Below are 24,220 nucleotides of genomic sequence, written 5' to 3'. Positions count from 1 at the left end.
TATTTCTTACCGTTTTATTTGTTTGCTTCTATAAACAAACAAACGGAGTTACTCACAATTCAACTCTAACGCACAAATAATCAAATGATTTTATACTAGGTAATACGCACATGCTTCATGTTTAACGATTAATCCTCTCGTGAAATATAAATTTCACAAACAAACTCTAACCTAAAAATTAATCCACTTAATATTAATACTAATACAATAATTACACTAAAACTAAACTCAAATTACCCTTCATTATTACGATTATTATTACTGAAAAAACTACTGTAATATTAAATGTAAACACAAGATTTTTTTAATAAAATTACCACCGCCAATTTATCACATATAACAAACCACCTGCGACATCACATTTGAGTCATTTACAACTAGAAGATAAATACCGACATTACATATAATTCATTTAAAATCATTTATATTAAGTATTTATTTATTTACGTTCTTTCAGCAACAACAATGTTTTAAACTAATTACTAGAAATATTATTACATACTACCCAGATATATAAATAATTATACCGATAGATGCCGTTGCTGAAAAAATATAGAAATGTTCAAATTCGCTGCACGGTCAAAATATGTTCGAGTCGCCTCATCGTTAGATGGCGCCGGCAGCAATAGGGAGGATAGGGCGGGGGAGGACGGGCGGCCAAGGCCGGTAACCATTTTAATACGCTCCTAAAAAAATTAATATTTTTGTGGTTTTTCATGCACAGATTAAGCTCTTTTTTCACACACAGATACATAAGAACCTAACTCACGTTTTGCTCTTTCAACGAGATAAATCGATTCAAAACTCTAAGAGATTTCATACTTTATCCATCTCTGTCCATACATAACCTATTCATCATGGCATACCAGCTTCTCGTATCACAAATCCTTCCGTTATTGAGGATACTTACCTTACCTTACCTTACTAATTTCAATGTAAATTTAATCCCTTTTACCTTACTGATCTTAAACAAACACATATTTCATACATACAAATTTACTCTTTTCATATGTATATACGTTGATTATTCCATACATAACCTCTTACTTATCAATCATGTCTCGACAATTCGTACAACAGATCGTGACATTCTCCAAATATGTCCTACTCCTGACCTAACCGATTATAATATATCTAATTCAAAATTATTAACACACAGTACACTCGGTTCTCGATGACACTAAACATTCTCTATCTTAAACAGGCCCATCCAAATGAGTGGACACCACTCCATTAATTTTTATATTTAACATTCGGTTTATACTATAGAAAATTAAAACAATTACGTTCTTGATTATTACTATTTTATTATACATACATACATACATACATACATGATAAAATATAAAATTTTAAATATACATATATGTAACTGATTCATACATAAAAAAAACAATATATTACAAAAAATTAAATATTTCTACCAATATTATAAAATAATGCTACTGTCGTGTAACGAATTTCAAATTTCAAATTTCAAATTCTTCTCAAATTAATACTAAAATGAGCATTCATTTTTTAAATTGAAACATGTAATTCTAATTAAATATCAATTCGAACATTTTTTATTAATCTAATCAGAAGGTGAGTACCACTCAGATATATAAATAATAATACCGATAGATGCAGTTGCGGGAAAAATATAGAAATATTCAAGTTCGCTGCACGGTCAAAAATTGTTCGAGTCGCTTCATCGTTAGATGGCGCCGGCAGCAATAGGGAGGATAGGGCGGGGGAGGACGGGCGGCTAAAGCCGGTAACCATTTTAATGCGCTCCAAAAAAATTCATCATTTGAGAGGTTTTTCCTGCACAGATTGGACTCATTTTTCACACACAGATCCATAAGGACTTATTGCACCCTTTAATCTTTGTACGAGTTAAATCGGTTCATATTTCACACAAATCTTCCACTTTTCAACTTCCAATTTTACTACATAACCTATATATGACATCATGCCAACCCGTTTTACAACAAATCATAACGTCATCGATCTTTATTTTCGATGATATACATCCAAATTTATTGCTTTCATATTTTCTTACTTTCACCGTAAATCCGTAAATCCGTAAACATCACTTCCCAATTAACCACACAACTTATCTCCCACTATTCATATTTCTTACAAAACTATTAAACACCTACACCTCTAAATCATTTGGATTATCAACAATACACTTATCATTAAATATACTTGTATACTATCGTTCAGAAGAACAAAATCTATTTAACATTCAACACATTTACAAACCTCACCTACTTCCCGCTTTTTCTTTCATTCAGTGTATCCATATTTCATTTTTCTCTTATGTATACTTATACTCTTATATGTACTTTATTTCAATTTGTTATGACTCGATCAACAGGTCTGCTAATTCATATTTATTTACTTGGCTCCAATATGGTTATTTACAAAATACCACAGATTTTGATATTTTTATATTTTGATATTTAATTCGCTGCCACTTCCCTTTAAGTAAGTGTATTGTACTCCTAAATATTGATTGCTCTAAGAAGAAGGAACTTAATTTGAACAAATCTCTTCTCTATTTATCCAGCCACTCATTTTTGATATCTTATGTGTGTGTCTTATATATGGATACTGATGGAGTTTTTTAGAACAAAAATTTAAAAATTTAAACATTTATTTTTTAATATAACGTTCAAAAACTAATCCAATAAATATTTTAAAACATTTCATTTTTAAGAAACTACAAAATTTAATAAAATTAAAAATAAAAATAAAAATAAAATAATAAAAACACATTATTTATGCTATGCTCTAAAAGTAAAATTTATTAAAGGATATAATGTTTAATACAAAATAATAAACTGTCAAAAACATGTATGATAATCCTCATTTGCTCTCTACCGTACTTAGGACCACATTTCTAATACTCCCAAACCTGTATCAACTTTCCATTCAAATTGAATATTTTAAAATTTCTAAAACTTTTAATACCTTAATATCCCATACACATTTTATGTTTAATTTACTACTTTAACTACTTTAATATCTAATTTTGGTGGAATTTTATTTCAGCTCTATAAGGCGACACTCTGTCCTGCCACCTAAATAAATGGGCCCTGTAGACCACATCGACACCATGCAACGCAATACGCTTAGACCTCAACTCATCGTCATCCACTTAAGACCCATACAACAACAACCACAATAACATAATCCTCAAACTTGTCCATCTAAACTGTACAATACAACTGTTTATACTGTTTATACTGTTTATAATTCATCATTTCCCTGCTCAGAATTATTATTATTATTATTATTATTATTATTATTATTATTATTATTAAAAAAAATAAAACATTAACAAATTCTTTAGCATTAACAATTTACAATTTTATGGGGGATTATTTTTACGATTGTCCAGATAAAATGATTAAAGCAAAGTATTTTTGGGATCTATTTTTTATTAAAATAGTATAAAATGTTTATTATATCAACAATACAATATGGAATGGATAATCGATTTCGATTTCGATTAAGCCGCACTGTAAAAATTTACATTGCTTTGTTTTTAAAGACAATAAGGCACAACAACACATTTTTTTTATTTGCATTATTAAACCTTACACAACTGTTCTGTTTTCTTGTTCATCAGATTTCACCGTGTCTTCATACCTATATGAATATTTTTTTGGACGGAATGTAATGTTTATCAAAATACATGTAAACCATTTGAACATATAAATATAACTTAGAAAAATAATTAATTCGCATATAAAATTACTAAATATACACAAATTAAAAAATGGACGGACTGATTTAACAGTTAATCAAATAATTGTACACTTTCAACAGTCAACTAATATTTATCTACCATATACTTTTATACACTTCTAACTAACTGCCTTAAACCACACTCGGAATGTTATAACGTAAATATAAAATTGATAAAAATAATGGACAAGATATGGTAATAACAGAATCTCGAATCGCGGAACTTCCCGCATGACAATCCACTATTCTCCGAGCCCTCATAAAATCACCTCCCAAATAGTCTGCGTAATGTCTCTTACTGGGCTCGATCACCTTCAATTGCGTTGTTGCATCTTGGAATATCAAATCGGCGTACGGCGGTTGAGACGTGAACATGCTGAAGCTAAATTCGTCGGCGAATTTTCTGCCGTAAAACGTTTGAGCGTACATGAACAGATTTATGTAGGCGTTAATTTGAGTTTCGTTGTAACCGTATCCGCCTCGCGTTACTATCGCGTTCGCCTTCACTTTGCCCAAATTACATTTTACGTATTCGTTTATCTCGGCTCTCGTTCCGTCCGGACACAGAAGTTCGTAGTCGTCGTTCAAATTGTCCCGCGTCCACCATTCTCGTTTCTTCAAGCCGGTGTTCTCTGTGACGGTGGTGTGCTTGACGAAGGCTACGTGTCCTCCACCTTCCACCAAACACCTGAACGCTCCGGTGTGTCCGTAATAATCCTCCGAGTGATCCCTCCTGCAATATCTGAACGAGGCGCCGTGACACAGGTCGCACATGTTGTCGTAAGGCACCCCCGTGTTGTATTCGGTGCTGAGAGCGCCGGGAACGCAACTCTTTGTAAAATATTCGGCGGCCGCGCGAATGCTGTTGCAACCGTACGGCCTTATCCATCCGTTACTTATTAAAAAGGCAAGCGGGTACACCCACCCGGCTGCCGTGTTTATTCCCCCGTGGCACGTGTTCTTCGTCCTCAGATACGTCAGTTCGGTGCTGGGATCGGACTCCTTCGCGACGGCGACCACGTAATACTCGGGTTCCTCCAGATTATACACCTCACTGATGAACGGAACCAGTTGGTAATCGAGACCGGCAGTGTACACGTCACTGGCGTCCAGGACGGCCACGTCCGCAGTGCCCGATCGAACGGCCTGCATGCAGTGAATTTGTGAATGGCCCTTGTAACAATCCATTTCCGGCTTCAACAGTTGCGCCTTCAAGGCAGTCTGCAAACAACGCATTAACAATTAACGATTACCTTTACCCCGATAACTCATTAAACTCACCCTCATTTTCACGCATTTGTTTTTCTCTGCGTCCGAAGTGACGCACAAAGTGATGCTGTTGACGGGACAATCTCTGACGCCCATGATTATTTCCATCGAGTCGCCAAGGAACGCCGTGTATGTTTGGAAATTTTCTGGAATCGCTACTATTTTCCTGGCGTTATCCTGGAACATTAAATTACCATGTTGTCCGTATCTTGGAATCGACTCGAACAAACTGAACACTTCGTAGAACGTATTGTTCGATCGATCGACGTGATCGAATGTCTTATCGAAATATGTCTGATCGTTTTTGTTATATTTCGGATCCCGATCGTAAGGATCGACGTTTACGCCGTACTGATCCCTGTTAATTGAATAAGGATCTCTCGCAAATTCGTCTTCCTGACTTGGATTTGTGGGATACTTCCTTCTATCAGTGTCCTCGTTTCCGTACGGGTCTATATAAGAGTTTCCGTTCCCGTAAGGATTGTTAAGCGGATCGTTGTTTCTGATGTACGGATTGTCTTCGTTGTTGTTGTTGTTGTTCTTGTTATTGTTCAGGTACGGATTATCTTGATTGTTTTTGTTCAAATAGGGATTGTTATCCCGGTTGTTCGTGTTTGTGTATGGGTTGTTATCCTGTTGATTTCCGTAGGGACTGTCTTGATTTCTGTCAGAACCGAAGTCGCCAAACGATTGTCTTTTATACCGGTTCACCCTGTTACCAAATTGGTCGTACTCTGGTTGATTTCGATCAATTGGTTGCCTTCTGTTGCCGTACTGGTCATATTCGGGCTGGCTATTGCTGTTGCTATTGCTGTTGCTGTTGCCGTTGCTGTTCCCGTACTGGTCGTATTCGTCGCGGGGATTCTGGGGCTTGTATGGATCGAAGGTGTTGTTGCGATACGCATAGATTTGTGACACTTTTTCCAAATACTTTTGATATTTGGTACGGTCTTCGTGAGTAACCGCCGACGAAGTGACGATCGTATCGGATTGGACTTTTCCCCAGTTGCAGTTTAAGTAGTCCGTGATCGGTCGCCTTGATCCGTCCTTACACAACAACTCGAACGATTCACCGGACAGTCCGGCTAAACATACAAAACTTTAATTAAGTATGATGAAACAAAAATACAAACATATTTCCTTTACCATAATCCATTCCGCTAATCGATTCGAAAACTGTGGTGTGTTTCAAGAAAGCGACGTCTCCGGCTTCCAACAGACATCTGAAAGCTCCTTCGTATCCGGCATAAGGATCGCTGTCGGTACATCGTCCGCCCGGTACTTTCCCGATGCACAATTGACAGAGACGGTCCGAATTGTCGCCGATCGGATTGTATTTGTCTGACAAGCAATTTACGGCACAAGACGATCCGAAATAATTTGACGCCGTTTTCACGTGATTGTTACAGTCGATTATCTCCATGCCGCCCTCTTTCATCAGCTATAATTAAATTATAATTATAATTGTAATTATAATTAAACATATAATGATATATATAATTAATTTATGTGTGTTTACCGTATTAATGGGCAACACCCATCCGGCAAATGTTTCAACACCTGCAAAACAAGCGCGTTTTCCTCTCAAATGACGCAAAGATGTGACTTCTGGAAGAGTGGCCCTTTTCATAACAGCCACGGCATAATAAAACTTCAGACCACCCTCCAAAACTTCTTGTGCTATTGGCACTAAACTGTGATAGCGACCGCCAACAAACAACGCACCCGCGTCCAAAGTTGTCATTGTCGCCTTTTCTTGATCCAAAAGTAGCATACACTCATCTTTGTTTGCTGCCTGTAAACAGTTTATTTTGATGTGATCGTATCCCACTTTGATCCTGTCCCTTTCGTTCGCCATGGCAAAATTAAGACATTTTTGTTGTTCCATTTTGCTAATTGTGCACCACACAATCTTGTTTCCGTCTGACTTTGCTTTTTCATGTCGATTTGGGGCTGATATTTTCCAAAAGTTTTGTCCTACAACATTTTATTTATTATTTGCCATCAGTTCAATTCAATTCTGTTTATTTTACTTCAATTTTTTTATATTATTACTAACATGCACAAGTATTATACTAACTGATGTTTGGTTTAATTGATCGAAATAAATACACTGAAACTAATAAAAGAACGATCAATGCTAATGTTTATTCATGCAATGACCCCGCCTATTCTTATTAATTAATCGCAAATTTCCTACAACCGATCTTAATATTTTACCTGCACATATCACAACAAAACTAAACAAAACAAACACTGATAAACTCAGCCGGGTCTTATCGCGGATAATCATCGTTTTATCAACAAATAAGCGATATACATAAGCATAAACGCGTCGTCGATCCCACACCCAAACAATTTAAAATGAGACGACGGTGGTTATTTCATTGATGAATCACACTTGTTAGACAAGAACAGGTGATCATATGAACCAAGTTAAAGTTCTTACCTATTTTCACCTTTATTGTTAATGAGTATAAGGATTGTACATAATTATGTTGGTAACACTGCAGGTTATCCGTACCACATAACTTCTATTGGTCAGGATTGGACTTAAAATTCGTTTCAAACTTCCCTAGAAAAAAATACACGTTTTATTTTCTGTACCATTTTTAATGCTACCGTTGTGTCAAATGAACAAGAATACATTTTTACACTTGTCAACCATATTTATTAATTATTTATACAAATTGAACAATATATATCTTCTGTATCTTCTGTATCTTCTGTACTACCCTGACTACTTTCTAATTTATCAATTTGTCGATTTTTCTCATTTAATATCACTTAAACTATTATTATGAAACAAACATTAGTAACACGACACCACATCATATTATAAAAATAGTAGGTTTGTTTAATGTTTGATGATATGTGATGTGTATATTTTGGTTTTGGTAGTTCCAATGTCAGGTAAACATTGACCATCATGGAATGCGGAGAAGTTGTTTTGACCATATGAAATTTTCAAATATTCTCGAAAAGAATTTAATCAAAATGAATTTCGAACTTTTCACAGTGGTGTATTTCATGTTGTGCGTATCGCTGATCTATCCACCTGCTGAATTTGTTATGATAGGGTTAACAATTGAAAATGCGTTTGGTCGATTTTTAGGAAACCCTTTCGATAATTTTATTTTGTACCATGTCAGGAGGTCTATGGCCTCGCTGATGGCTTTTTCCCTTTTCCCTTTTGGCTATATTTTTGCTGTGATTTACTACGAATATATTACAGAGGTAAGCTGTTCTGTTCTTTTTGTATTTCTTATCAATAACTATAATAAATGATTACATTTTTTTTAGAACGATATTAACATATCAGAACTTTTATCGAATTGCAAATTATTTACGACAGTTGCATTTATATTGCCCTCATTGGCATTTTACCAAATTCAGAAGTGGCAGAAACACAACTTTGCTGAACATCCCACTATAAAAAATCTGAGTAAATACATAAATGAGGAACATCCAACATGGACACAGATCGCTGGTGAAATTAACGCAGAATACAGAAGAGTTACAAAAGTATTGCTTGAGGTAAATCCAATTACATCAGTGGTTATAACTGATAATTGGATACTGAAAATTGATCTGTTTGAAACGCACATAGCCAAAATCAGTGATACAGACATGTTGGTGAGTGAATCTAGAGAATTTTCTGTTACTGATGATTTAGGAGACCATCAGATGTTGAAAGTTGATTTTAACTCTGTCGATGGAAAATTTAAAAACTTTCAAATCAACATGTTTGTGAGTGGCCTTAGACAAGTTGAATCCCAACTACAAAGACAGATCAGAATGGCTCCTGGGATTACGGTGCACAGAACAGAAGCGGAAATGTTTTTGGCCGCCTTTGCTAACGCCGTCAAGAAAAACCCTAAATACACGGCCACGGAGGTAACGGTGGCGACTACCAAATTTATCAACCACATTTATATTGGCTCTGTTTCAGGAGTCCGAGGATCGTTGCATAGGTTGCTTCCAAGCGGCGCCAAATGTCAAGTTGAATCGCAATTGTATCGAAGGAAACGTGGAGGGCGATTGTGGGATTTGTCGCTGCAGACCGAGCTGGTGCCTCTCGTGTTTAGGACAGTGGTTTTTAACGAGACAGGATCCGCAACAAAGGAACAGGTGGTTGTCGAGCAAGTGTACTTGTCCGATGTGCCGTGCGAAGTTTTGTCTTTTAGATGTTTGCATGTTGGCAGATTCTTGATATAAAATATGTTGATCATTGGAACGTAACGTTTAATTTCATATGTTAAATGATAATTTTAAATTGATATATTTTATAAAATTTATTTTTTTCTCTACAATTAATTTTGTATTGCTATTTTTAACTAAATTTGTATAATTTTTACAATTGACTTAACTAACTTACTAATTGAAAATATTAATGTATTAAAGGAAATAAAAGCAACAATCGAAAATATGTAAAAACAGGTGTATTAATTATATATTACAAACACACTAACATATACAATAGTTCATAAAAATATCATTTTCCAATAAGTAGAAGGGCACCTTCTAAACTAACATTTACACTATGAATCACATTTTGTTGAGAGATTTATTATTTTTCACGTCACGATTTTTGATCCGAGAGATAAAAAGAGCGATTTAGACTAAATTCTAAATTATTAAAACGCATAATGTCCAAGTTCAAATTGACGTTATAACAACGTTATAAGTCGGAGTAAATTTTTATTTTGGCACAATAAAACCGTTTTTGTTGAAACGTTTGAGTGTGTTGAAAATTAAATTTATGACCCGATATACAAATTTCATTTGACCACCAACTTGGACATTTGCAGAATGCGGTCTAAAATTACGCGTATATAATTTATTACATTATTAAAATCAGTCTACAGCCAATGCAAGAGATGAGAGACGACGGAATGTTTCTGTATCCAAGCTAATGATGGAATGCTCAAAACAATGAGCATGATTATTTATTATGAGAAAAAGATAAATGTATGTATGTAAATGAACGACGGTGGTGCATTTTCAAAAATATATGATGTGCATAAAACTATAAAAATGTGTACATTTGGCTTGACAAAAATGGATAAAATAGACTACTATGTTGAATATAAATGGGGAAAGAGGGATGATAATTAGAACTGCTGGACGTCTTGGTATGTACAAACGCATCCGATGTTTCAACTAGCCCATCTGGATTTTTGCAATTCAATCTGACCCTCCAACGTTTTGGCGAGATAAATGACGAACAGTTGCGATAATGCAATCACCAATGCGATCCCCGCTATCGTGTATAAATTGCGTTCTGCCCACGACCGAACGATTTCTATGCAACCAGATGACCACACTTTTTTGCTAGCTTCAGCCACCTGAAAAATTATTGACAATACCAGTAAGTAATGTATATTTTAAGAACGAAATCACTTACCGATAGAGTTTGGACGCCATATCCACACATTATGTTGACAAGTCGTGAACTGATATCGGTCGCGTTGATGCAACAGGAAAATGGGACTCCGCAATGTTCGACACTAGGCGAGCTACAGTTGAAATATTCATTCTTCGACCAGTCCATATAGCCCTCTGAACTGAGGCCGCAACACCGGAACTAAATAACATGCATTTAACATAAAAATGTTGAAAAGAATCATTAACAGTTGTATTTGTTACCTCTTGTTGAGCAAAATCAATCAGATTTTGTAGGTCAGGATCGTCTCTGTATGTATGTATGATTTTATCAGTGAAATTCTCCTCCAAAACTGATTGCATTGATCTGGGAAATACAAATCCAACAATGGCAATTCCCATTTCTAGCAGAAAGAAGATGAGCAAACACAAGGAATACTGAAATCAGTTTAAAATGTATAAAATGACAATCAAGTACATGACAAACAACAAATACTAACAAATTGTAAGAGTCTGGTATTTTCTCTAAGTGCTCCAACACAGCCTGCGAAACTAACAATGAACACTACTCCTCCCATTATCACCATGACCAAAGAAATATTTAAAATAACGTCATATATGTTTTCCAATTTTACCCATCCTGTGAGTTGGTACTTATCGTAAAAGGCGTACAAACCGATTCCAATTAACAGCCCTCCAAATAACTGAAACAGAAATAAGAACGTTGACAACGTTGTAATTTATTAAACAGACCGTACGGATTTCCACTGACCCAGAAAATAAAATTGAGCAGGAATATCAGATATTTGACACAGGGGCTCACATATGTGAAATTGCTTGTCGGTTGCCTTCTATAGTCTCTTCTGTGGTGCGACATTTTTTAAACAAAGAACTCCTTATTGTCGTAAACACACCGACCACCTAATTGTTAAAACGAGAGTAAACGGCGGCGGTTATTTTCCAAAAGGTACAATCAGACTCTTTGTAGCGGTTTCTGATTGTTTTATTGTTGTTTTGGAAATGGGATTGTCGTTTTGACAATGAATCACAAATGACAAGAAACGTCAACAAAGTTGGTGACATCTCTGTGACATTATTGATACCATTTGTGTTTTTAAGATATAGAAATCTCCTTTAATAAAACTAACTGTGTATAGATGGCAGAGTGGTACAAATCTAAAAAAATTTGAATAAATTTAAATTGTTTATTTAATTAAATTTATTTATATACAATTATAATTATTGGGTTGAATTAATTAAAATATAAACGTTGTATAAAATAGAGAGTTGTTTTAAATAGATATCATATATAGAATTTATGTGTTTTTGTTATATAAATTTTTATACTCTTAAAATAATACTGATACTACTTGTATTTGATATATTATGTTATATTTGTGGCAAAATACCTGTTACTATTAGTTTTATGTATGCTATGTTAATACTACTTGAAAAATTATTGCATGTTTTAAGATGCACACAGTTTCGTAGTTTTATTATAATAAATTAATATATCGATATAGGAAAAATATTTTTATTAATTCACAATGTACACAGACTCTCTTAATTTACCTAAAAAATACTTATCACATAAAGTTAAACAGTTAAATTAAATGCTAATTTATTTGACATATACAAGAAATAATAAAGGATAACTTTAGACGCAGATAGGTATTATTTAAAGTCTTGTCGGTTTTTCAGTTTCATTCTGGCCTGAATGAATTCTGGATTTATCACTTTGTCATCTTCGTTCTGCAAGAATCAACAAGCAAGTTAATATAAGGGGAACGAGTACATTTACATGGTCTTACTTTATCTTGTTGGTCAGGATTTTCAATTTTCCTCGCCCTGTCTGCAATCACCTTTTCCAATTCAGGTTTATTCGAAGCCAGCCGATTTTCCAATTGCTTTTTCGCCATGTTGTCTTTTTGTTTCTCCATAGCCCGTTGCAATTCCGTCTTTTGACTTAGAACGTTTTTACCACTGGAAAACAAAAGAGTTGTTGTTTAGAGAAGTTTGAGAGTAACAACAGCACACGCACATTTTTTGATTGAAGAGCAACTCCTTGTGCAGGTTCTGTCGTCCGGGGTCTTCGCGCACCGGATTCGCTGGCTTCCGGGGTACGATCAATCCTCCTTCGTCCGTCACCACGTGCGCTCCTCCACCTCCCGTCCTCACTCCTTCAGGAATCATTTCTCTCTTCTCCGGGTTGTCGTCTGGACAATGACCTGGCAAAAACAGTTATCAACGTTGAAAATAATAAGAAGTGGTGAGACACGTACGAATCATGATGTTGTTCGGAAGAGAGACAAGTGCGGACTCGGAAAGGTTTCTCTTAATTCCCGACATATTCGATAATCGATTCGATGATCTTGTTCTTTGACGTTTTATGGCTTTAATCATTTGGGAAGTTGCGATTTGCATGACACACACACACACACACACACTCATTGCAAAAACAATAACAGCGAGTGTGTGAGCGTCAGTTTCATTGTTACGGTTTGCAACGAATAAATTCCTACACGATATAATATTACATAAACAAAGTCAGTTTCTCATAAAGTTGCAAAGTCAATACGTGTGGATCATTCAACGTATTTCAATGAGAGAAATCATTTGTTGGTTCGTTTCGTAAATATTATGTTGTTGTTCTATTTTCTGGTTTCCACGATCCCTCCTGGAGTGGTTGAGAATGAATCATCGACAAGTTTGTGGGAGACGCAATTTAAATCGTCTTTGTTTGCCATTAAGAGGATCGATAAGGATAATGTGGCGTAATTAAAAAGCGACGTTACAAAACAATAATCGGAGGATGTTTAGTTTCGCAGTTTCGAGTACGAGGTCGGTCGAGTAAATTCCAAACAGGTTAATTATACTAAACAAACACACACACACACACACACATGTTTAAAGTAAAATTTGTTTGTTTTCGTTACGTTAGTTTAAGTTGAAAGAAATCGGCTCTTACTCAGTAAGTCTCTGTGTTCGAGTTTGCTTTTCAGTTCTTCGATGGTCTCGCTTCGAATGGGCGGTTCTTCCTTCGTCAAATTCTGCGAAAACAAAGACAAAAGTTAATGACGAGTGTTGACGCACACACCGATAACGTTACGCAAACATGAGTGTAATTCGCACAGCACATATGGCTCCACTCGTCCATTCATCCAACCGAAAATACTCAACTCACAACTTCCCCCAGTCCCACATCCTAATTTGGAAACCGCGCAACAGGAACAGAGATAAGCACAGAGGAAGCCTCTTTTATCTGTCCGCGGTTTACGAAACCGATTTGTTTATGTAATTCTCAATTAGCCCGACACGCGGACAAGTGTCTCGTCTTCGCAGTCGTTTGGCGCAGTCCGGCTTTCTAAAAACTGTCGTCAGACACATGTCGGGTTACCTAACACGAAATTTTCGTGCCTTTTTGTGTGTTTAAATCGGGTGTCAATGATCCCATAAAAGGCATCAGCGCACCGCTCATTTTTCCAACAAGTCACCACTCCGTTGCTATCACTGTTTATGTTAAAGTTGTGCGATAAGAGCGACTCGGCGGTTTAGGGATTTGGCGATCCGGTCGTACCGAGGAATATGCTAATCGAATGTGGTAAACAAATTAACATCGCATTCGTTTGTTGCGGTCGTGTCGAACCGACAAAAAGCTCCGCAAAAAAGCAGAAATCGACGAATAAAGAGATGAGTAAACAAACGCTGCGTTGGGTGACCTTGCGAAAATCGGCAATCGCCGTTTTACCTGTTGCAATTTGTCCTCGTCCTCCTCCTCCTCCTCCTCCTCCTCGTTCCTCTTGTGGAAACAACAACAGCCGCACATGTTGCACCGGGGCATCTCCAGTCCAGCCACCCTCGAGTGCAACAGGTAGAATTCTTTAGACACTCACACACACACACACACACCCACCGCTCGCAGTCACGAGCTGCCGTACTTGTGGTCGGCTCGATCACTCGATCACTCGATCGGCGAATACAACATGCATGTATAAATATGTATTGGCGAATCAGTCACGACGCTGCGTCGCTCCTGGACCGAAAATACAAAAATAGACTGCCCAAATGGGCGCACACTGACGAAACGGACAAAACTCACTTGCATTGTTTCGACACAACAATGAACAAGGAGAAGAAAGTAAAACGGTCTCATCTTCGACCAATTAATGATTATTCCTCCAGTTCCTCCTTATGCATTGTTAGTGTTCGACGACAAAATAAATTAGCCTAAATAAAAATCTAAAGTCAACCAGAGCAGTTACCAAAGCAGTTGCAAAGTTGAAGATGCGTTGCACCACCGTCGGGGAATCCTGCCGCTACACAAATATCCGCACTGGAACAATACCATGCGACAGAGGAGCACTTTTCAATCGGATACCTGGTGAAAGACTGCGGCGCGATCGTACCGACAGAACTGGTTCGTTCGTTCGTTCGTTCGTTCGTTCGTTCGTTCGTTCCTTCCCTCGGTCGTTCGTTGGACGGAGGTTGAAGCTGGTGCAATGGAAACGCATCGATCCGCTACCTGCAGCCCTTCCACCGATCCTCCGACGTCCCTAATCCGACCAGTCACGATGACTGATAACTGATAACTGATAATGGATGGTGTTCCATCCCAAACGGAGACAGTTGCGAAAGGAACACCTTATGTAAATGTGATAAAACAATGTGGCAAATCTCACATATTTACTTTGGCTAATTTGGAATAATTGTGTGTACGTGTTCCCATAATCTAGTTTGTGCAGTTTCACCTCGTTTGCCTAATGCGGAGACACGACACATTGTGTCGTCACAGAACCTTCGTCTCCATCTGTCGCACTGAATTCGTCTGAATAGTGCACAGCCAATGAATTCCGAGGGACGTCAAACGTTGAGCGATATCCAGACACCCGTGGACTTTCACAAAGTGGAAAACTGGTGCCATTAAAATGCTGACAGGAAAATCGCAACACTCTCTCGCCGAATCGAGTCGACTTTATTTTTTCATGGATTTCAAATTCGTCTCGAATCGATCGACAAATACTGTTCAGTCACAATATTTCGTGAAAGTCACCTCGCCAGGTGTCTTTAATTCCATTATGTCTTATTTTATTATTGTTCAAGACTCATTAGTTCCATTTAACACACTCGTTTTTTCGTTCTGCCCCATCGGTTTGATAATTATTAGAAAATATGCAATGTTTCATAAATTAATTGACACAATTGACTAATTTTCATTCAAACGCACCGTCGACAAATCACTCCTGAACCGAAGCCGAAAAAAGTAATTACTGCTTGTTTAGGCAGAGAAACCAGTCTAATTGAGCGTGCACCAACGAAGATTTCGATTTGAAAATTGCTCGCAAACAGTTCCGTGTTTTATTATATTATATTATACTGGCGCGCGTCGCTTTGAATTCAAACGAAAGTGAAGACGGTTTTTTCACCGCCGTGCTTCCATCGGGAGAGAAAGTGACCGGCGCAGACTTTCTTTATGCCCCATGTGGTTGGTTATATATCTCTCTCGAACGTCCGTATAGAAATATGCGTGATAATAACAAACACAAACAACCCCCTACATATGAAAATACAAACATCATACTTATTGAAAATAGGCAAAATTGTTGAAATACCTGATCAGTAGTCTTGTTTTCTGCGTCTGGAAACTTGGGCATTTCTTACGAGTTATTCGCATTCCGTTTTGGCCAAGAGTTCCTTTTAACAGGAACCTCCAAGTCTTGAAACGGTCTCGAAACCGTTCAGATTAATTTTCAGATTATAATTTGCAAAATTATTGCAAGCAATACTAGTTTAATATTCGACTAGAATTTTCAATAAATTCAACAGAAATTTTCAAGAAACGTTGACCAAAACAAACCGTCAAACCAAAACAGCGGCCATATGTAAACAGTTCTTTTTTTACAAGCATTCCTGGCGACATCTACAAATTTATCGTTGAACTTGTGAGGAGATTAACGATAAATTTCTATAAATGTGCGTCAGCCTATAAATATATATTACATCCTTAAAAACTAATACCACCTTAAAGAATCACAATCAGAAACTGAAAACAAATTGATATTCTTCCTATTATTTTAAGAAATGTATTATCTTGATACATATTTCCTAATTCAAATACGCTTTATCAGTCTAAACGCAACGTTGTCACTTTTATATTATCATTTATTTTTCAGAAAAAAAAATTAAATGGAACACTATTTCTTTGGCAATTTATTAATTTGTATAAAATTCTCACTGATTATCAATTAAATTTAAATCATATGTAATTTATAAATAACTTTTGAAATATTGAAACCTAAACCTTAAATGATGACCTCCAAAAGAAAACGCGAACGGATCAAATTGTAAATATTTAAATTTGAAAGAAAAATGAATTTTTCCTTAAAAATGTCAAAAATGAAAATTTAATTAATGATAAAAAAGGAACTAATATAATAACTAAACAAGAACATGTAAGGTAATATAGTATAATGCTCTACCTACAGTAAACACTTGAAATAACCAATGGATGCCATAAAAAAACGAACGAGACGTTAAAATAAAATATAATTTAATAAAAATAAATCTGAATTAGTGGTCAGTTGCCTGATTCTTGACCTACTTAAATGATAAATAAAAACATTGTTTAATTATCAACGAGAAACCGACAAAAACGTTTCTCTAATTGTTATAATCAAAGAATTTCATTACTTTAACAAAATCAACGGATATATTAATATTAATTTTTAAATAATAATTATTAAACGTTAAATAAAAATTTTATAACATGGGTAGCAACTTTAATTCAAATAACTTAAAATTATTATTTAAATATAAGCAATAATGTGACATTGAATTATTATTATTTTTTAATTTTATCTTAATTAAATCGAATGTATGTATAATAACTAATATTTTCAAAAAATTTGCAATTTTTCTAATAAAATATTTTTAGAATTATCAAAATGCTATAAAAAGTGTAATTAACTTTATTTTTATTACTTGTTCCTAAAATTGTATAGTAGTAAATTTTAAACAAAATGTTCCTTTTTACCCAAATATAAATTATATTAAAAATGAAATATACAAAAATTTTATTGTACAATAAATATTTAAAAATACAAATTAATAATATTTAATAAAACTGACAATTTCGAAAGAATTGACGGACACCACGTCAAAATTATATTATCAAATAAGACGATACAATTTTAATTTTTCTATTAATATTATAATTTGAAACAGGCAAATCAAGTGACAAAAGAAGAAGAAGAAGAAGAAGAAGATGTAACCTTAAATGAAATTTCACAAACAAAACAGTAACAGATAGTAATGTTAATAATTTATTGATTATGTTCATAACCACAAATTGTGGGCCACTAACTGCTAACAGAAAATGCAAAATCTGAATCGCTTTATAACCTTGTCGCAGCGAATGAAAAAATTTAAAATACCAATATTAAACCGATCAAAAAGTGACGTTCCTAAAACTGTTGCAGGAAAAATTGAAAATGGTGTGTTCGGAAAGTATTTACTTTACACAAACATTGCCTCCGGAGGCATTTTGATGTTCTTAGGTGATTTATTGGAACAAGAGATTGAATACAGGAGGAATTTAATATGGGAACGTTACGACAATACTCGATTATGTAATGTTAATTTTTATGCACAGAATAATTAAATTAATTTTATTTTAATTCTTCTTTATTCGCCTCATTTATATCTCTAACTGTTGTATGATTTCAGTTAACATGACTTTGGTGGGTTTGTCACAAGGACCATTACACCATTATTTTTACATTTATCTCCACAAGTTTTTTCCACGACGAACTTTGGATAATGTAATCAAAAAGATACTTATGGACCAATTTGTCATGTCTCCACTATGTATTGTTACATTTTTCTACACAATATGTTATTTGAACAAACAATCTTTATTAGATTCTACTCAAGAATTAAAGAACAAGTTTTTACAAGTTTATATGGTAAATGCTCACCCTTATTATTATTAGTCAACAAAAATGTTTATTGATTTATTAAATTTTAGGTTGATTGGTGTGTTTGGCCTCCAACTCAGTTCATCAACTTTTTTCTCATTCCAATTAGATATCAAGTATTATATATAAATGGTGTCACCACATTATATAATGTGTTTTTGTCTTACATCAAATACCAACATGAAAGCCATGTTGCGATTGCGGAAACTGTTGCAAACCCAGGGGAAAAAGATATTAAAAAACCGGTATTAACATCGAAGGAACTTTAATTTTAATTGCTGTTGTTGTTGTTGTTGTTGTTGTTTTGACTTTATTGTTATTTAATACACGCACATTTCGAAAATCGAAAATTGCTTTGCGTTTTGTTTATAAGAGAAAGTTAAAATGGAAAATTTAATGGTTGTACTAAGAGGTGGTGTTTGAAATAAATAACTTTATTAGTAAGCAAAGTGTGTATAAATTCGCGCGCACAATGCGACCGACCAATTCCTGCGGTCCGAGCACCATCAACGTTCCCACCAACGACCCGCACGACCCACGACATGGCATCCTCCTGCTTTCCTGCGGCCTTCCATCCTCCGCCAGTCCAACAGTCGTTCGGGAGCCGCAGATCGTGAAAGTGCGTCCGTCCGTGATGCGGACACCTTGAACGTAGTCCGGCACCGAGTGTCGCCACCTGCACTGCCTTTATCTCCACGTCCCGATCTCCCGTTATCGCTTCAATTTGTGATACCATCTATCTATGTGACACGGTGACAGGCGATGAACAAATCCACAACTTATTTCGACCAAGTGCCAACCGAGTGTGTCTGTGTCTGAGTTGCATAATCCGGAGCCGAGATGTTCACGAAGCGGCATCAGAAGGAGCACCACAGGGAAGTGCAACAGCAGGAGCCGCAGGCGCCACCGCTGCCGCCCAAAACTGCATTAAAGTTTCAGGTCCAGTTGGCGCACGGAAGTCCGTCTTGTTTTGTGTCCGGATTCTCCAACGTTAAGGAGCTCTACCAGAAGATCGCGGACACGTTCGAGTTTCCCATGACCGAGGTAAGGATGCAGTGAAATTTTACTTGCGCGTACTTTCATAAATTGCACACACGTTTTGTAACAAATCATTTAATTCTACTTCAAAATATACCCGGTCAAATCAATTAAACTCTTGTCTAATACGAATAACACGATGTTATTAAACGAGTAAATTATTTTTTAAGGCACCTATCAAGTTATATTTTCGGAATGTGTCAAATGAGTATGAAATTTTAAATAACAATGATTTATTACACTTATCTATTGATAAAACTGTCATAAAAATCTAAATCTACGCGATTCGTAAAATATGTATGATACAGATACGTGTGTTTGTAAATGTTCTACTTTCCTAATAAACAAAACAATAAACTGTGCCAATATAAACAATAATTACACACACGAAACGTTGTGCGGTTCTATTAACCATCACATCATATTATTTAAATATCGTAACAAAAGGATGAAAGGAAGGAGGAAACACACTCGATGGTTCAAACGGAACCGACACAATTTTACGCGTGTTTCCCACTTCTAAATCGAACTTTTTGTTTCAGATTTTATTTTGTACATTGAACACGTACAAAGTGGATATGAAACAACTTTTGGGTGGACAAATCGGATTAGAAGATTTTATTTTTGTACATAAAAAAGGTAAGTTCAAAATCGAACTTGATTCGCGCAATTGTTTTTATCTCCGCGGTTATATTTAACTTTGTCGTCATTCAGAAAACATTGAAATTAACGTAATATCGTTATTACTTTGTCTTTTTTTTTTTTTTGAAGGTACTCTTATCTACACGTTTTCCCCCATTCCTATTTAAATATTTAAATTAGGTTTAATTAGTAAGCATACACGGAATAACTAGATTATATAATTTTACATCTAACTAAATTTTATCATTTTAAATTTAGAATTGAAAATTATTGCGAACAACAAATGGGGACAATACATATACATTGTATGTATTGAAATTAAAACTGTAAATAAGCAATCGAAGGAAATGACCAATTACAGTTATTACAACGACCACATGACTCTTAAACGGACCGTTCGGAGGCTTAACATCCATTTGTAGGCGTGACTCAAACTACCAAGACTCCGATTAATAATTGAGAGATGGGTCGTTTGTGCATCTTGAAAGAAGCAGTTTTACTTTCACTCGATACAGTTAAAATTCGTGACCGTATCTACTGTCCCATTAAAATGTTGACGAGAACCGAACTTATGTAACGGTTCCTTGTTACGAACCATTTACATGAATACTCGTACTTCAGAATTGTTGTGATTCCGAGATTCATAATAGCGTTATGCCAAACGTAATTACTGGATGGCTTCCTTATTGATTAAAACAAACTGTCATGCACCGCGATACATTTATATATTTTACAACTAAAGTAACATTTTGATTTGAATTCAGGTAGACCGAAAGAAGTGGAATTAGTGAAATCAGAAGAATCATTAGGCTTAACAATAACGGACAACGGAGCGGGTTATGCGTTCATCAAACGAATAAAAGAAGGCTCAATTATAGACCAAGTTCGGCACATTAACGTAAGTATTGTGCATCAGCTTCCCCTAAACGATTATTTACGGCGGTGGGGTTCTCATAGGTCGGCGATCACATAGAAAAACTGAACGGCGAAAGCATGGTGGGCAGAAGGCATTTCGAAGTGGCGAAATGTTTGAAAGCCATTCCGACAGGAACCACCTTCACCATCCGACTGGTCGAACCGATACGATCCGGATTCAACGCGATAGCACCAAAAAGTTCGAATCGTTACGGCAAGAAGGCCTACGGAAGCGGAAAGGAAACCCTCAGATTTAAGGCTGGAGGACAGGCAGAAATCGAACAACAGGTAAAAAACAATCTGTATGTCACAAATTATTATTTTTTGACCTTGGAACTGCTGTTTGTCTAGATATGAAAAACAATAGGTTGTACATTTTAAATTATATGTTTATTGGTGTTTTTGTTAGGATGACGCGTTGGATGCAGGAATCGAGAAGATAAACGGCATCCTGGAAACGTTCATGGGCATCAACGATTCCGAATTGGCGACGCAAATCTGGGAAATGTCGGTGGGTAAATCGAACTCGATGGATTTCGCGGAGGCAATCGACGAATCAGAGTTGGCTTCGTTCGAGTTCAGTGACGACATAATCATCGAACTGTGGGGCGTGATAACTGATGCTCGAGACGGACGATGATCGATGCTTATATTGCTGTGCCACAAATAATTTTACATTTCTTTCCCCCGTTCTCATTCATTCTTTAATTGAAAGATAAGATTGTGTGACATTAATTGATTACTTAAGTACTTAATTTAATTTTGTGATTAGTTGTAGGAAATACCCGACCTATTTATATTTTTTAATAAATGCAATACAATAAGTCATTTACATAATTTATTTAAGAAAACACTCACTTAACCAAATAAAAAAGCAACCTTAACAAACATCTTCAACTTGTCCCATCGGTTTCAAGTCGTCGGCAACCTGAAACTCGCAACCGGTGCTCATGAGAATATCCTCCACGTTCACTCCTTCGGCGATCTCGACAAGCGTCAGTCCAGCTTCCGGATCGACTTCAAACACTCCCTTCTCAGTAATGATCATGTTGACGCATTTCGTACCGGTCAGAGGCAAAGAACAGCTTTCCAAAATTTTGTGGCTTCCATCTTTCGCCGTGTGTTCCATACAAACGACAACTTTTGTTCCGGGAGCCGCGACCAAATCCATCGCACCCCCCATTCCTTTCACCAACTTTCCCGGGATCATCCAATTGGCCAGGTCGCCGTATCGTGACACTTCCATCGCGCCAAGTATTGTCAAGTCAACGTGCCCACTAAAAAATGGTGTTTCTTTAACTGAAAATTACCAATACCAATAATAATTGATTGTATAGTTACCCGCGAATCATGGCGAAACTGTCGTCGCTGCTGAAATACGAAGCTCCGGGTACAACGGTAACCGTTTCTTTTCCTGCATTTATCAGATCCGGATCAACTTGATCTGGATTTGGGAACGGACCCAATCCCAGAATTCCGTTTTCCGATTGCAGAAACACTTCCACGTCCGGCGGGATGTAGTTGGAGGCTAACATTGGCATACCAATACCCAAATTAGCTATAATTAGACACATTAAGGAAATATCATTCTATACAAGTATTTGTTTTGGTCTGTTGGCGGAAAGGAAAGGATACCGTACATTCCATCTTTAAATTCGAGGGCGGCTCGTCGAATAATCCGTTCGCGTTTTTGAGCCGCCGGATTTTTTTTTACTATCGAGTCCATGTTGCTGCTCTTTTTTTGCACCGTCACTTTCTGAACAAAAATATCCATTTAATATTCTCATATTAAATAGGTCAATTATTGAATTTTAACTATATATCTGTAATACTTAATTGTAGTATATTACTTCGATTCGTTTCTCGTAGTTTTCGCATAAAACGATGCGGTCCACGTAAATTCCTGGTAAGTGCACGTTGTCCGGATTAATACAACCAACGTCAACAATCTCTTCTACTTCTACAATAGTCGTTTTTGCGGCCCTCGCCATCGTCGGATTGAAATTCCTCGCAGATTTACTATAAGAACACATTATGAGGATCATGTAACTATATATATATATATATATATATATATATATATAAACCGTTTCGTACTTGAATTGGAGATTGCCGGCTGTGTCAGCAACTTGTGCTTTGATAAGAGCAAAATCGCCAGTGATTCCTTCTTCCATAATGTAAGGTTCACCATTGAACATTTGTGATTCCCTTTTGTTACTTGAAATTTCCACCTGTCCATCTTTGTTGTACTTGATGGGACTTCCACCTTCATGTACCAAAGTACCAAATGCAGTAGGTGTGAAGAAAGCGGGAATTCCTGCACCGCCTGCTCTTATTCTTTCTGCCAATGTACCCTAGACCAACATAGATGATGCTTATACAAACAATTAGTAAAGTTAAATAATATAACAAACCTGCGGAGTTAATTCGACTTCTAATTCACCAGATAAGAATTGCTTTTCAAATTCAGCATTTTCACCCACATAAGAAGAAATCATCCTTTGGATTTTCTTCTGCTTAAGCAGTAAACCAAGTCCAAAGTTATCGACTCCTGCATTGTTACTTACAACTGTTAAATTTTTCACGTTGTGTTTTAATAATGCCGCAATAAGATTTTCTGGGATTCCACACAGACCAAAACCTACAAGAAATTTATTTGTGATTGGATTTTTCGAGACTCTATGTTGGAGATATACCTCCAACAAGAAGTTTTGACCCGTCTGTTATGTCCTTTATCGCTTCATCTATATTTTCAAATACTTTTTTACTTTTTCTCTGTTGGGTTGAGTAATTACAGATTATTATCTGAAATTAAGCGTTTAATTAGAAACAAAATCTAACCTAAAAATTTCGAAGATATTAAAAACACATCTACGAAAGCACTCACTCTGTTCAGGTGAACAATTCTGTTGTTTCCATAGCTGCCAGTTAATTTCAATAGATTTCTGGTCAACAAACAGGTGTTTTTGATCATTTTTATGTTGAACCTAACCTACAAATCACGGCAATACAAATTATTAGCGAGCGCTGCGGGTAAAGGACGACGACTGCCGATTAAACTATTATTTTCAAAAACAAGTTTATCATGTAAATTATGCAATTAATTCGTTTGTAAATAATTATAATCGCAACGACATTTATTTATAATTTCTGATAACTTCATATTACCAAATAGTCTTTGTCATAAATAAAACTATTTTTACATAAAAACACAATAATATTAACATAAGAGACGCATTTTACTTGTTTTTAAACGT

General features: G+C 35.9%; 7 protein-coding genes and 1 long non-coding RNA gene across 10 annotated transcripts; 4 read left to right on the top strand and 4 right to left on the bottom strand.

Annotated features, from left to right (window-relative positions):
- Window positions 1-1,525: 1,525 nt before the first annotated feature.
- LOC126265611 (uncharacterized) lies at window positions 1,526-3,747 on the top strand. Its single transcript, XR_007548115.1, has 2 exons — window positions 1,526-1,584; window positions 3,043-3,747. It is a non-coding gene; the product is annotated as an uncharacterized LOC126265611 (long non-coding RNA).
- On the bottom strand, window positions 3,412-7,378 carry LOC109609623 (melanotransferrin). Its single transcript, XM_020026322.2, has 5 exons — window positions 7,231-7,378; window positions 6,530-6,987; window positions 6,157-6,451; window positions 5,023-6,095; window positions 3,412-4,962 (listed from the first exon to the last, which is right to left on the bottom strand). Exons 1-5 carry the CDS (start codon window positions 7,301-7,303, stop codon window positions 3,874-3,876), a joined length of 2,988 nt encoding a protein of 995 aa, XP_019881881.2. The 5' UTR covers window positions 7,304-7,378; the 3' UTR covers window positions 3,412-3,873.
- A 452-nt stretch (window positions 7,379-7,830) lies between these two features.
- On the top strand, window positions 7,831-9,283 carry LOC109609569 (E3 ubiquitin-protein ligase TM129). The gene is made up of 3 exons (XM_020026259.2): window positions 7,831-8,247; window positions 8,314-8,907; window positions 8,963-9,283. The coding sequence occupies exons 1-3, from the start codon at window positions 7,945-7,947 to the stop codon at window positions 9,221-9,223; spliced, it is 1,158 nt and encodes a 385-aa protein (XP_019881818.2). The 5' UTR covers window positions 7,831-7,944; the 3' UTR covers window positions 9,224-9,283.
- A 154-nt stretch (window positions 9,284-9,437) lies between these two features.
- LOC109609559 (tetraspanin-33-like) lies at window positions 9,438-11,454 on the bottom strand. Its single transcript, XM_020026243.2, has 5 exons — window positions 11,168-11,454; window positions 10,896-11,099; window positions 10,660-10,833; window positions 10,418-10,597; window positions 9,438-10,358 (listed from the first exon to the last, which is right to left on the bottom strand). Exons 1-5 carry the CDS (start codon window positions 11,270-11,272, stop codon window positions 10,170-10,172), a joined length of 852 nt encoding a protein of 283 aa, XP_019881802.2. The 5' UTR covers window positions 11,273-11,454; the 3' UTR covers window positions 9,438-10,169.
- Window positions 11,455-11,913: 459 nt separating this feature from the next.
- LOC109609540 (protein FAM107B) lies at window positions 11,914-16,251 on the bottom strand. Of its 3 annotated transcripts, none has more exons than XM_049967527.1 (5): window positions 16,005-16,251; window positions 13,364-13,445; window positions 12,437-12,623; window positions 12,207-12,378; window positions 11,914-12,147 (listed from the first exon to the last, which is right to left on the bottom strand). In XM_049967527.1, exons 1-5 carry the CDS (start codon window positions 16,044-16,046, stop codon window positions 12,070-12,072), a joined length of 561 nt encoding a protein of 186 aa, XP_049823484.1. In that variant the 5' UTR covers window positions 16,047-16,251; the 3' UTR covers window positions 11,914-12,069. The 3 variants fall into 3 exon arrangements, with proteins under 3 accessions (XP_049823484.1, XP_049823482.1, XP_049823483.1); XM_049967525.1 differs by lacking the exon at window positions 16,005-16,251 and adding an exon at window positions 14,144-14,354; XM_049967526.1 differs by lacking the exon at window positions 16,005-16,251 and adding an exon at window positions 13,505-13,789.
- A 1,399-nt stretch (window positions 16,252-17,650) lies between these two features.
- LOC109609610 (mpv17-like protein 2) lies at window positions 17,651-18,797 on the top strand. The gene is made up of 3 exons (XM_020026305.2): window positions 17,651-18,020; window positions 18,118-18,356; window positions 18,419-18,797. The coding sequence occupies exons 1-3, from the start codon at window positions 17,768-17,770 to the stop codon at window positions 18,635-18,637; spliced, it is 711 nt and encodes a 236-aa protein (XP_019881864.1). The 5' UTR covers window positions 17,651-17,767; the 3' UTR covers window positions 18,638-18,797.
- Window positions 18,798-18,971: 174 nt separating this feature from the next.
- On the top strand, window positions 18,972-21,791 carry LOC109609609 (PDZ domain-containing protein GIPC1). The gene is made up of 5 exons (XM_020026304.2): window positions 18,972-19,412; window positions 19,949-20,045; window positions 20,813-20,946; window positions 21,006-21,251; window positions 21,373-21,791. The coding sequence occupies exons 1-5, from the start codon at window positions 19,209-19,211 to the stop codon at window positions 21,601-21,603; spliced, it is 912 nt and encodes a 303-aa protein (XP_019881863.1). The 5' UTR covers window positions 18,972-19,208; the 3' UTR covers window positions 21,604-21,791.
- On the bottom strand, window positions 21,785-24,020 carry LOC109609608 (succinyl-CoA:3-ketoacid coenzyme A transferase 1, mitochondrial). The gene is made up of 8 exons (XM_020026303.2): window positions 23,851-24,020; window positions 23,660-23,768; window positions 23,378-23,604; window positions 23,061-23,317; window positions 22,814-22,982; window positions 22,599-22,719; window positions 22,305-22,521; window positions 21,785-22,240 (listed from the first exon to the last, which is right to left on the bottom strand). Exons 1-8 carry the CDS (start codon window positions 23,935-23,937, stop codon window positions 21,844-21,846), a joined length of 1,584 nt encoding a protein of 527 aa, XP_019881862.2. The 5' UTR covers window positions 23,938-24,020; the 3' UTR covers window positions 21,785-21,843.
- Between the last annotated feature and the right edge of the window lie 200 nt (window positions 24,021-24,220).

The sequence above is a fragment of the Aethina tumida genome, chromosome 5 (genome assembly GCF_024364675.1).
Source record: "Aethina tumida isolate Nest 87 chromosome 5, icAetTumi1.1, whole genome shotgun sequence".
In the NCBI taxonomy this organism is placed as follows: Eukaryota; Metazoa; Arthropoda; class Insecta; order Coleoptera; family Nitidulidae; genus Aethina; species Aethina tumida.
Note: the sequence above shows the minus strand (reverse complement) of the source record. Positions and strands in the feature narration are given on the sequence as shown.